This window comes from Alexandromys fortis, unplaced genomic scaffold (assembly GCF_014885135.2).
Source record: "Alexandromys fortis isolate MF-2015 unplaced genomic scaffold, M_Fortis_MF-2015_v1.1 scaffold_45, whole genome shotgun sequence".
In the NCBI taxonomy this organism is placed as follows: domain Eukaryota; kingdom Metazoa; phylum Chordata; class Mammalia; order Rodentia; family Cricetidae; genus Alexandromys; species Alexandromys fortis.
Genome location: NW_026067926.1, coordinates 2061801 through 2075867, shown reverse-complemented (window position 1 = coordinate 2075867; position 14067 = coordinate 2061801). Strand labels below are relative to the sequence as shown.

Below are 14067 nucleotides of genomic sequence, written 5' to 3'. Positions count from 1 at the left end.
CCTACAACTCAACAGTAGCTCCTCTATGCTTCTGCTTCCCAGACCGGCTTCACTTTGTCTGGTAGATTGAAGGCATGTTTTATTGTGTGTTTGACTTGGCATCTGTCCATGGTCTACATTTTATAGGTGATTAATACAGCTTTGTGTTGCTCTTAATCTTTGGTAGGCCCTTTAAAAAGGAAAAAGGCATTTGTTTGCTGGAGATAACCTCCCATACCTGCCACCATTTAAATAAACTGTGTCACATGACTACTAAGTGGCATGTTGCTCACACCTGCAATCCTATCGCTTGGTAGACTGAGGCAGAAAGATCATATGTTTGAGACCAGCCTGGGCTAGCAAGCTCCAATACCTGGCAAAACTCTGAAGCCAGCCAGCCGTCGAACCAAACAAATAACTGTTTGTTTGTAGGAGAAATTTTTTCTTTGTGTCTCTATACTCTAATGGGTTTCCCCAGGAAAACACTGCATGTGCATATAGAATAGAAAAGGGACTAGACATGGGCTTTTGGAATGGAACCACTCTCAGAGAAATCCTGTGTGCTTCACGGTCTCAGGTGTACATGCTGGGAATCACCCATGTTTCTCCACCCCCTTTCAGAAGGAACGGCTGCTATTGAACGGGTGGGAGACAGCGTCCGCAGTGGACATGATGGAGCTGTACAGTGGGCTTCCACGGGCAGAGGTGAACAGGTATGTGAGTGCTAAGCCCAGGCTTCAGATGGTTGCCAGTGAGAGGCTGACCGTCTGTGTTCTTTACTGAACACAAGGCTAACCTTAGTCAGGCTTATTTTGAAATAAGGTAAACATTGGTAAAAGCTTGAGAGAGTAACTCATTAGCCACTGGCTGAGATAGCGCCTTTGCCAAAGCAGACGATTTGAACTGAAATAAATAGTTACTCCCGGAAAATTCCCAGAGCCGCCTCTTTGTATAATCCTTGTCTTAGAGAGAAGATGATGTCACCCGTGACTTCTAAGGGATAAGACCTTGAATGACATCTTTAAATGGACTTTCTTTGTTATAAAAGAAAGATATAGTCATTGTTCTAAAACTGTTTCCTGCTGAAGGCATGAAGTCTTATATATTTACATGGTACAGTTAGCTCTTATTAACAAGTTGGACCTGTTCTCCAATAGTCCTTTACACAGATAAATATTTATTGATACATAGACTCTGGTTTCTAAATCAGGGGGTTCATACTATACACGGTGGTTACAGAAGTCATATTCCCTTTTTAAAGCTTAATGGATTATATTTATATTTGTAATATCAAAGTCTTGAACCCTTCATATTTTGTTTACATGCTTGCATAGCAGTGTAGGTAACAATAACTAATATTGTGGTAATTGTAAAGAAATTTAAAGAGGGACAGTTTGGACATTTACTCGTGTGGTCTTGTAGCTTACTTGTTTTAGCATCTCCAATGCATCAGTACTAGGGAACATCACTGTGCCTGCATAGACCTGTGTTGCTGCCTGTTTGGTTCATTTCTTAGTTGTTCTGTGCTTCCTCATCTGTCCTCCCCTCTCCTTTGGAGACCTTGAGGTACAGTTTGAGGTCTGCTACAAGATCATGTGAGGAACTTTTGGACTTGCTCTTAGATCTTACTGACATTTAGAAAAATATCATTTCTTTTGTGTTGTTTGTTTTTCCTGTGCCCAAGGATCAGTTATCTAGGCAGTGAATGCTTTGAGAGTGTCCTCTCATAGGTTGATGATTTATGGATTCTTGTGGAAGCTTCTTTTTTTTTTTTTTGATCATGCTAGCTTCCACTTCATAGGTGTCGAGGTGATGTTTTGAACATCTCTGGTCTGACATATAATGCTGTTGCTCTGGCAGATTTATTCTGAACAACCAGAGGGAGTCTGTAATGAGCATCAGCCCAGGGAGAATAACTCCCTTCTGGGCGGTCCTTTGTCTCATGCAGCCGTGGTCTTTTGTAGACAGCAGCATGTAACCCTAACAGAGACCAGGTGTGACAGGAGATGGCCTTTGCTCCCTGAACAGGCCTCCTGACTCTGAATGTCACATGGGCTTTGTGTACACTTTCTTGTCTGCACCAGGGATATTGGCTCAGGTCCTCTGGAAGAGCAGGAAGTACTGATAACTGGACTCAGGTCCTCTGGAAGAGCAGGAAGCAGTCTTCCCTAATGAGCATTTTTTCCGGCTTCTGGACTGCATTCTTTGTGAATCTCTCCTCCGTCACATTGGCTTCTGCGTCTCACTGCACAGTCCTGCTGCCGCACACCATTGCCTTGCTCCTGTGACGCCTCCGCCATCAGATAAATTTGTCGTCCATTATTTTGCATCTCTGCCGCACAAAGTCCCTGGCATGGGCAAGATGCAATCAGGTTGTTTGCCACAGAGTGACAGGGGTGGCCTCATATCCAGTTCCTAGTCCATTTTCATTTCCACCCTAAACTTCTCCAGCATTGCCATGTTTTCTGGGTTTTTACCAGCATTTTGGCCTCACTCTGGCCTGCTTCTCTACACTTCTTTGGCACACCACACTCCAAAAGCCATGCAGTAAGCAGGTCTGTGGCAGCAGAGAAACCTGTCTTACTCTCTGTGCTAATTTTCTGCACTAGTTAGCTTTCTGTTACTATAACAAACACTTAAGGTTAAGTGAAAATATTTATTTTTCCTCAGAGTTTTAGTCATTCACCCAAAACAGGTGCACGCTGCTTTCTTTGCACTGGTGGTGTTATACTAAGCACACATTCCTTGCTAAACACCCTGTCTGAAATGCTCCAGGGTATGTCTTGGAATTATCCCATATTAACCCATGTAGATCTGCCCTGGTTCATAGTGTGGCTGTAGAGACCTGAGGTATGAGCATGTTTTAGTTCATGCAGATGGTCTCCTATAGTTCAGTTTTTGCTTGTTACCAGATTGGAAGTGCTGCTGTAGAAATGCTCTTGACCATTTATCTTTGCATGCAGGGTAAGCTCTTAAAGAGGCAGATTGATCACAGGATTAGAGGATGTTCTTTCTTTGTGTTGAAAGAGGCTAAAATGCCTTCAAGGGAGGCAGTCCTGTTTTGTCATATTGCTAGCAATTGAGAAAGTGCCTTTTCTTCTGTATTCAGCTTTCAATCTTTGTTTGTCTGAGTGTTGAAAAACTACTGTTCTGGCTAGTTTTATGTCAGCTTAACAGAAGCAAAAGTCATCTAAGAGGAGGGAAGGATAGAAAAATGCCTCCATAAGATCAGGCTATAAGCTGGCCTGTAGGGCATTTTGTTAATTGAGGTTTATGAGGTAGGGCCTAGTCCACTGTGGGTGAGTACCTTCTCTGAGTCCTAGATTCTATAAGCAGGCTGAGCAAGCCAGTAAGCAGCACCCTTCCATGGCCTCTGCATCAGCTCCTGCCTCCAGGTTCCTGCTCTGTTTGAGTTCCTGTCCTGACTTCTTTGGTGCTGAACAGCAATGAGAAAGTATGAGCTGAATAAACCCTCTCCTCCCCAAGTTGCTTTTGGCCATGGTCTTTCATCACAGCAATAGAGGTCTTAAGACAACTATCTTGTGTTTTCATTTATATTTGTTTTCTCGTAAATGAATTTGAAGACCTCTTGTTTTTCTTTTCTATTGGATTGTTCTTTTCTTCTTTTAAATTATTATGAAAGTTTTTCATGCTGAAGTTCTAGAACTCTATAAAGAGTTGCAGGGCAAAGAAAGTAGTCCTTTGCCATAAGCATTCCAGAGACCTTTCTAGTTCATTTGTCTTGACCTTTGAGGTAACCCTTCTTCCTCTTTCTCCTTTTCCTTTCTCCACTCACCCTTCCTTGTTCTCCGGCCCTCCCTTTCTTCCCATTCCTTCCTTACCCTCCTTCTCCTTTCTTCAAGACTGCACATTCCAAGTGTGTACTGTTTTCCTGAGCTAAACTTCCTGAATTGCTTCTTCTTTTTGAAGATTTATTTTAATTTCATGTGTGTGAACATCTTTTTTTTTTTTACAAACAATTCTTATGGCTTAACAACTTTTAATTTTTTCTTGTAATTGATTTTATTTGTAGTGTTTGCCATGGAATAATTGAGGATGAGTCTTTATTTAAATATTTAAAGACATATTCCTAAATGTCTTTAAAGATAATAAATCTTACTTTAAATTTATCTTTTTTTTTTTTTTTTTGAGCCCTTCTCAGCTTTCCTGTGGCTGGTACATCATACTTTTTTTTCTATTGTTTTTATTGAGCTATATATACATTTTCTCTGCTCCTCTCCCTTCCCTCCCGCTTCTACTCTCTCCCATGACACCCACACTCCCAATTTACTCGGAAGATCTTGTCTTTTCTCTCCTTCCTATAAGATCCATGTATGTCTCTCTTGGGTTCTCTTTGTTGTCTAGGTTCTTTGGGGTTGTGGACTGTAGGCTGGTTTTTCTTTGCTTTATGTTTAAAAGCCACTTATGAGTGAGTACATATGACTTTTGTCTTTCTGGGTCTGGGTTACCTCATTCAATATGTTTTTTTTCTAGATCCATCCATTTGCCTGAAAATTTCAAGATGTCAAAATTTCAAGTATTCCATTGTGTAAATTACCACATTTTCTTTATTCATTCTTTGGTCGAGGGGCATTTAGGTTGTTTCCAGGTTCTGACTATGACAAACAATGCTTCTATGAACATAGTTGAGCACATGTCCTTGTGGTATGATTGAGCGTCCTTTGAGTATATACTCAAAAGTGGTATTGCTCGGTCTTGAGGTAGATTATTTCCTAATTGTCTGAGTAATCGCCACACTGATTTCCAAAGCAACTGTGCCAGTTTGCATTCCTATCAGCAATGGAGGAGTGTTCCCTTTACCCCACATCCTCTCCAGCATAAGTTGTCATCAGTGTTTTTTATCTTGGCCATTCTTACGGGTGTAAGATGGGATCTCAGAGTTGTTTTATTTGCATTCTCTGATAGCTAAGGATGTTGAATATTTCCTTAAGTGTCCTTTGGCCATTTGAGATTCGTATTTTGAGACTTCTCTATTTAGGTCTGTACCCCTTTTTTATTGGATTATTTGTTCTTTTGTTGCCCAGTTTCTTGAGTTCTTTGTACATTTTTTAGAGATTAGTCCTTTGTCCAATATGGGGTCGGTGAAGATCTTTTCCCATCCTGTAGGCTGCCATTTTGTCTTGTTGACCATGTCCTTTGCTTTACAGAAGTGTCTCAGTATCAGGAGGTCCCATTTATTAATTGTTGCTCTCAGTGTATGTGCTACTGGGGTTATACTTAGGAAGTGGTCTCCTATGCCAATGCGTTCAAGTGTACTACCCACTTTCTCTTTTATGAGATTTAAGTGTGATTGGTTTTATTTTGGTCTTTGATCCATTTGGACTTGAGTTTTGTGTATGGTGATACATATGGATCTATTTACATATGAATGTTTTGCCTGTGTGTGTGTGTGTGTGTGCGTGTGTGCATGCATGCAGTGTGTGCCTGGTATCCCCAGAGGCCAAAAGAGGGAGCCAGATCCCCTGGAACTAGAGTTAAATACAGTTGTAAACCTCCATGTGAGTGGGTGCTGAAAATTGAACCTGGATCCTCTGGAAGAGCAGCAAGTGCCCTTAACTTAGCTGAGCCATTTCTCCAGACCTTCCCCATTCCCCATTTTTCTTAGCCACAGCATGCATACTGTTGTGTATCAAAGTTCTTTCCATGTGGTATCATGAACATGTCATTACTGCGGACTAGCTCTTCCTAACTGCGATCTCCATCTCCTGTTCTGACTTCTGCACAGAATAGAATCCCTCGAGTTCTTGGATGAACTGGAGCTTCTGGAGCAGCTTATGCGGCATTACTGCCTCTGCTGGGCCACCCGTGGAGGCCAGGAACTCGGTAAGAGAGTGCCTCTGTCTGTCACCTGGCCGGAGGCAGGACAGCCTTCTCCCAAGAACGAAAGGTGCACCAGGCAGTTGAGGTTCAGAGAACTAGAGAAACATGGATGCACACCCACAGAGTGTCCAGAGAAGTCATCATTTGTTCTTCCAGGTTTTTGTAGCACAGAACTAGGCGAACTCTCTAAACCACAAATCCTCAACCAGCTAGCCAGCCCTCGTCAGGCCTGCCGTAGGATTTCCGCATTTGGGAGGTTGAAAGCCTTGAGAGTTTAAAGTAATAGTCTTAATAAAAATAACCAGCGTTTGCCCTTTCACCAGCGCACAGCCATGTTTGCTGGATACTAACACATGGATCGTTTGGTTTCTAAAAGACTCACCCAGTTTCCAGGGCAGTTTCTCCCTCCTCTCTCTAAGGTTGAGGCGTAGTTTCCTGACAGGCATGCAATACCTCGAGGCTCAAGGAGGGACCTGAGCACCTGGCTCTCAGGTTTGGATCCAGCCTCCGCTGACTCCTGCCCCAGTTGCTCTGCTTCCCAGGGCATGGTTATTCCTGAGCAGAACAGCCCGGCAAGACCACATCAGATTCCAGGTCCCCAGTGCCTTCCAGCTTCTCACAATGTGATCCGATGGCAGCTGGTAGTCCAGCCTGCTTGGGCTCCACAGTTCAGCCTAGAGAGTCCTTCCAACTTGGTTTTGGGTGGAAATTCCTTTATTGTTGTGTTTTATATTAGACTCTCCTCTAATAATAAAGGAAATTGTAGTTGGAACTTGGGAACTTGAAAAAGGTAGAGCACAGAAGCTCTGGTCTCAGGCAACCTCTTAGTGATGCTTCCTCCGCTGTGTTCTGGATACTTTATTTATTTAAAAAATATATTTACACACACTCATCTATAGTTTATTTATTTACCTTTTTTGTTTGATTCTTTGAGACTTGTAAAGCACCCTGGCCTTAACCTTGGCATTCCTCCTACTTTGGCCTACCAGAATTACAGGTGTGCCCCCTGGAACCTCATACATGTGAAAGCAGAAAAACCATGAAGAGAGTGTGGCACTGCCCTGGTCTACACCCTTTGCCCTTTTGCTGAACTCTTATCTTCAGTAGAGCTGACTTTACATGTTCCTATAACTGGACTTCTGAGCTTTTCCAGTTTCATCATGTGACATAAGCATTTTATCCCTTGCCACCAAACTTCTCAAAGAACATAATTGCAATGAGTGTATTAAATCCTATCACAAGACTGTGTCTGCATGTATTTCAACTTCCCAAGATTTGGGAACTGCAGGTTTCTAGCGGGTTTAAGTTACCTGTCATTAAACAGTAGGTTGAACTGCTTCTGTTTTTGTCGCCCCACCGCCTTTTGGTGCGCTTTGGGAAGGGGTCTGAAATCCAGGCTGGCCTCCTGCTCCAGCCTCCCGAGTGCTGTGTTTACAGATATACACCAGCACGCCCAGGTTGGGATAATAAACATTTTAATGTCAGAGGCTTCTTCAGTGTATCAGCACACAGTGAAGAACCAGCTCTGTGTTTGTTCAAAGGTCAGCAGTTAGCAGGTAGATTTTGGACATTTACTGCTGAGAGCCCATAAATTGTTATGAAATGCTTTGTTAATCCATTTTAAACCACCCATAAACAAAAGCTAGCTTGACCTCTCACTTTCTTTTGAAATCTCGTTTCACACAGGAAGGGTTCGAGGTCCAGCAGTGAGCTGTGCTGGTGCCCAGGGCCAGCTCTTGGACATGTAGCAGTGCCGTGCTCACCCCCACCCCTAGCTTCTTTACTCTGCCACAGGCATCTGACCGTATCTGTGTTTCCTCCCCTTAGGTTTGCAGGAGATAACCTATTAATCTGTGAAGGTTCGTGCTGAGGTGGAAGTCCAAGTCTCCAGCCGAGGGAGTGCCCTGGGCCCCCTGAGGGATGGGTAGCTCGTCTCTCTTGTGGGCCCTGTTGCACATCCAGAACCCTTGGTTACAAAGGTGGTCACACCAGATCCTGCTCCTGTCACTATCATTGTTTAAATAAATCTCACTTGCCATTTGTCTGTGTGTCAGACTTGGCTGGCGTCTGCTCACCTTCTTTGCTCTGTGGGTGGACCAGGGTTCACATCCATGGCCGCTAAAACCCAGGAGCCTGCATCTTACTTGGACCTTGGTTTGCCCTGTGAGTCAGAATCCATTTGGGAATTTACTCCTCCCTGTGCTCTTTATTGCGACACCTCGTGGACCCTGACCCTTGACCTGCCACAGATGCTGGAGCTCTTCTGTGGTGTTGCTGCTGCCGTGGCTGGGCCAGCCTGCTGCCTTGCCTCGTTCATTCCAGTTGCCGTGGCAGGTTGTGTAACTCCTCCTTACGTACCCTGGCTGCTTGGAACCTGTATACATGTCAGCTTCTGCGGCAAATGGGCATTTGGCCAATGAGATTAAGATAAGGGTCTCAAAACAAGATTGTTAGGGGTCATCTGGGGCTCTGATGCAATCACAAGGATCCACATGAGCCAGACAAGAAGACACAGCCAGACAGTGGACATTGACTGAAGGAGATTGCGGAGGGAGGGGTTTTGAGGCTGGTGGGAAGGGCCAAAAGATAAGGAATATAAGCAATTTCTATAAGCTAAAAGAGACAAGGGGCTGGAGCGATGACTCAGGTTAAGAACACGTACTGTTCTTACAGAGGAACCAAGTCCAGTTCCCAGCACCCATACTGGGTGGCTCCTGGCTGTTACTCCAGCTCCAGGGGAATCTGAAGTCCCCATTCTCTGTGGGCACCTGCACTCACTTGCATACACCCACACATGGGTGCACACATACTTACATCACTAAAACTAATAAAAATTAAGTCTTTTAAAAGGCCGGGAGTCCCCAGAAAGATGCCTCCCATTCCCATACACCCTCAAAAACTTGACAGATAAAGTTCCAGCTTTCTTCTTTCTGATCTCCAGAACCATAAGTAAATAAATGTGTGGTGTTTTTCAGGCTCTGGAGTTATGATAAGCCACAGCAACAGTAACGAGATTAATACGGTCATTATGCTGCCGATTAGGGCCCCACAGTTTAAGGGGGAAAAACTCCAGCCCTATGCTGGAGCTGCATGAATACACATGGCTGTGGGGAAGCTCCGGCATGGTCCTCAGCTGAGGTCACAGTTCCCTGCTCCACTTGGAACCAGTATTCCCTGGGCACTCAGCTGTGCTCCACCTGTGGTGTGCGTCATTGGAGTAGTCCGTTTAGACAGCCTGGAAGAAAGTGAATTGCCCAAGAGAAGGCTTTTCCTTTCAATCTCAGGACAGGAGGGTCTTGGGTTTGGAATGGTGTGTCTTATTTTCTTGTATATGGAACCCTGGGGCCATAGTGGGAAGCTCAGTTTAGTGGAGCAAGTCTGTGATTTAATAAGATAAGGAATGGAATAAACATAAAGACACATCATCACTGGTAAATGTGGGCATTGGTTTTGCTTGTTTTTGTAGCCTGTGATGGTTTGAAAGAAAATGGATCCCAGAGGCTCATAGGGAAGTGGCACTATTAGGAGGGGGTCTTGCTGGAGTCGATGTGGTTTAGTTGGAGGAAGTGTGTCACTAGGGGGTGGGCCTTGAGGTCTCAGATGCACAAACCACACCCACATTCTCTTTGTGCTGTCTGCAGATTCAGATGTAGAACTCTCAGCTCCTTCTCCAGCACCATGTCTACCTGCACGCTACCATGCTTCCCATCATGATGATAATGGACTAAACCTCTGAACTATAAGCCAGCCCCAGTGAAATGTTTTCCTTTATAGGAGTTGCTGTAGTTATGGTGTCTCTTCAGAGCAGTAAAACCCAGACTAAGAGATAGCATAGCTTTTTCATTTTAATGTTTTAAGTATTTAGTTTTGAGACCAAGTTCAAGTTCTCACTCTTGATGATCTATATATCATCAAGATATATATATATATATATATCCCTAGCTGGCCTAGAACTGACTATATAGACCAGACTGCCCTTGAACTCACAGAGATCGGCCTGCCTCTGCCTTCTACATTCATGCTGGAATTAAAGTTGTACACCATCATGCAAGACATTTTAAAAAATTTTACTATGAATTTTAATGATATAAAATATTAGAGACAAACATTAAGAAATAAAATGTGATGACTCAATTCAATTTTTTTGTTTGTTGGTTGGTTGGTTTTTCTTTTATTTTTATTTATTTTTCGTTTTCAGGACAGGGTTTCTCTATAGCTTTGGAACCTGTTCTGGGACTAGCTGTTGTAGACCAGGCTCACCTCAAACTCACAGAGATCCGCCTGCCTCTGTCTCCCTAGTGCTGGGATTAAAGTTATGCGCCACCATCGCCTGGCTTCAATTCAGTTTTTAAAATACATCCATGGGGCAAAGGGGTTTCCACAACCTGATTTGCAGCTGTTCTGTCTTCTGAGAACCATCCTTCCAGTTGAATAAATGTGGGCAATGGAATGTGGCGATTGTCACAGATACGCTGTTTGTCAGCTCCTACACATCAAGTTCCCAAATGTAGCATAAACTGACATTCCGCACTTCTTATGAAGGCCTTTCTTCCAGTCTGGCCAGAGGCAAATGGACATGGTGTCCATGTCCACTTAACTCTCAGTATATCTATGCCTCAAGCTCTGCATCACCAGCATAAAAAAAGCTTTTTTCTTTTCTTGAGGCAATACCCAACTAATAGCACTGATACCAAAAGAAATGCAGCAAATCTGTAAGAACAGAGGCTCTCCATGTACTCCATGAAGCAGGACTTTCAAACTCTTCAAATGTCTTTGAAATAAGGTCTCATGTCCTGTAATGCAGGGTTTGGCCTCCCAGTTGCCAGGGTAAGGGGTTTGAGCCTCCTTATTTTCTGACTCCTTTTGAAAAAGCAAGGTACAAATGACCAGGTATTAACAACAAAACTGAATGAAAATCAATTTTACATTTGTTGAAGCATGTATTTTGAAAAATGACCTTTAAAATAATAGGTAATTCTCAGATATATTAATCATAGTTTTATATTTTAAACTTGACTAATAAGGCTGAATCTGAACAGTATAATTTTCAGCCTTGAATATGGTGACCCTTCAACCTCAGGCGCAGGAGCATGATGACAAAAGGAACATCGTCTTTGGGGAAACATCACAATAAGATGCATATTGTCCTGCTGTGGCAAATGTGGCAGTCCTGCACTGCCAAGTGCAAGAGAAAGTATAACTAGGGTGCTGAGACTAAGAGGTGAACCGCTGCTAGGACCGGGCAAATATGACGCCAAAGATTTGTTTATCGTGTATTCAGACATGGATTCTGTGAAGGAGCAATCTAAAGCCAAGAGGTAGCTGTTGCAGCCTTCAGTTCATCTTGAAGAGTTTAACAATCATTCAGGCAACAACTGTTCTGGTTTGAAAAGACTTTCATTTTTAAAGACTGTGTTTTTAGGGTTGTGTGAGTGTGTGTGTGGAAGTTAGAAGACAAACTTTGGAAGCTGGTTCTTTCCAGAGGGTACCAGGGATCAGGTGAGCCATCAGGCCTGGCATGGCAAGAGCTGCATCCTCCAGGTCATCTTGCCAACTTGCCACCTCTTCACATGTGCATTTGTGCGCTTTAGGAGTAGACACTATGTTCTTCCCCCACTCCCCACTGTAGGCTGGCTTCAGTCAGTGATGGGATGGGTAGGTCTTGTCTCCAGCCTTGGTTCTATCTCCCACCCAGACAGTACCTAGCTAAAAGTCAGGAGCCTAACATGTTCATTTTATTTCTTCTTTGCCAGTACTCCTCAAATTATTTCACAAAATAGATACAAATGGAACATTGCCTAATTCTTTCCATGAGGCCAAAGTTATTCTGATGCCTAAACCACATAAAGACTCAATGAAGAAAGAGAATTACAGACCATTTTCCCTTATGAATATATATGCAAAAATTATCAATAAAATACTTGTAAACTGAATCTAAGAGCACATCATAATGCTCATTCACCATAACCAAGTAGACTTCATCCCAGACGTGCCAGAATGGTTCAACATACATAAATCAATAAACGTAATTCATCACATAAAAATACTAAAAGACAAAAGCCACATGATCATCTCATGAAATGCAGAAAAGGCCCTTGACAAAATCCAACAGACCTTCATGATAAAAGTCCTGGAAAGATTAGGGATACAGGGACACACCACAAAATAAAAGAAGCAATTCACAGCAAGCCCACACCCAACATTACCCAAATGGACAGAAACCTTAAAGCATTTCCACTGAAATCAGGAACAAGACAAAGTTGTCCACTCTCTCCATACCTATTTATATGGCTGTTCTTGGTTGTCAACTTGACTACATCTGGAATTAACTAAAACCAGAAATGGGACACACCTGTGAGAGATTTTTGCTTAAAGAGGGAAATTTACTTAATTTCAATTCCATCCTTTGAGATGGGAAGACACATATTTAATCCAGACCTTTTGAGGTAGAAGACCTACCTTTAATCTGGGTTATGACTTCTGCTAGAAGCCTAGACAAGAATATGGAAAAAGAAGCTTTTTCTCCTTGCCTGCTTGCTCTTGCCCTTACTAGCAAGTTCATTTCTTCACTGGCATTTGAGTCTATTTCTTTGGGATTCCAGTGTATACTGAAGGCAAGCTGAGGCATTCAGCCTGGCAGACTGAACAACTACTGGATTTTTGGAACTTCCATTCACTGGCAGATGGGCAGCCATATAATCTATCTCTATCTATCTATCTATCTATCTATCTATCTATCTATCTATCTATCTATCCATCTCTATCATCTATCTATCTATCATCTATCTATTTTCTATTCTATTCTATTCTATTCTATTCTATTCTATTCTATTCTATTCTATTCTATCATCTCTGTTACTCTTGAGAACCCTGACTAATACAGTATAACGTCCTTACTACTATGTGAACTGGGGTTCTGTATCACTAGTACTATGTGTACTATGATATTATGCCTGTAGCATACCACCTGCACCTGCACTATGGGATGGTTCACTAGTCGGGCAAGGGCCTGGAGATCGAAGTACACACACATAGACAGAGACACGGGTCATCCTTGAAACAAGAATGCCAACTTTATTGTATTCCAGGGCAGCTTTTATAGTGCCTTCCCTGACCAATGGCCACACCCTAGCTCTCAGGATTCTTCAGCAGCAGGCCACCCGAAACCACTCCCCTGCCATCAGGGTCTCATGCTCAGAGCAGCTGCAAAACAAGTTGTTTGCTCAGAGCAGCTACAAGCATAGGAAAACAAGTTGTTTACTCTGGCAGGCAGGGTCATGGAAAATTCAGGGTCTGATGGTCTGCAGTTCCCAACAATATAGCATCTTCAACAAGCAGCGATGCTCAAACTGCATGGCTGCATGTAGGATAACGCAAATAGATCCATATTTATCACCCTATATGAAATGGAACTCCAAATGGATCAACAACCTCAACATAAGATAGTTTGAATCTAACAGAAGAGAAAATGGGAAATAGGCTTCAAGTCATTGACACAGGAAAAGACTTTCTGAACAAGACACACACACACACACACACACACACACACACACACAGAGGGGGAGGCCTGGCATGGGCTTTTGAAACCTCAAAGTTCACCCTCAGTGACACTTTTTCCAACAAGGCCACACCTCCTAATCCTTCTAATCCTTTTAAACAGTTCCACCCTTTGGTGATTAAACATGCAAATATATGAACCTGTGTGGGCCATTCTCATTCAAACCACCACACCATCCCTGATGCTGCTCTGATGGCCAGAAACCTAAAACCAGATAGGCCAGGGACCTAGGGGAAAAGCAAATACTATAGCAATAAAATGACATCTAACTACATTTTGCTATATCCATAGGCTAGTGTCTCACTTAGCCGTCATCAGAGACCATTCCTCCAGGAGTAGATAGGAACAAATACAGAGAGACCCACAGCCAACAATGTGCAGAGAATGGGAGACCTTCAGACACTCAGTCCTAAATGGGATGTCTCTATCAAATCCCTCCCTCACGGCTCAAGACACCCTGTAGAAGAGGAGGTAGAAAGATTATAAGAGCCAGAAAGGATGGCACATGCTAAAGAAATAAGGCCTTCTAAACACAGTAGGACCAACACACATGTGAGCTAAGAGACTGTGGCAGCATGCACAGGGCTGGCGTGGGTCTGCACCAGGATGGAGTCCCAGCACTGAGGAGGGAACACGAGCCCCATCTCGAACCCAGAAGCGATCTACAACTGATAACCACTCACAGATGA

The 14067-nt window shown here is 43.2% G+C and overlaps 1 protein-coding gene across 3 annotated transcripts in view; it reads left to right on the top strand.

Moving 5' to 3' along the window:
- Window positions 1-7862, top strand: part of Lcmt1 (leucine carboxyl methyltransferase 1) — a 65337-nt gene extending 57475 nt beyond the window's left edge. For all 3 annotated transcript variants that reach the window (XM_050143255.1, XM_050143256.1, XM_050143257.1), the window contains 3 exons: window positions 601-692; window positions 5726-5823; window positions 7648-7862. In XM_050143255.1, coding sequence (XP_049999212.1) covers window positions 601-692; window positions 5726-5823; window positions 7648-7670 — 213 coding nt within the window. In that variant the 3' untranslated portion in view covers window positions 7671-7862. The remainder of the gene's footprint in view (window positions 1-600; window positions 693-5725; window positions 5824-7647) is intronic.
- The last annotated feature ends 6205 nt before the right edge of the window (window positions 7863-14067 follow it).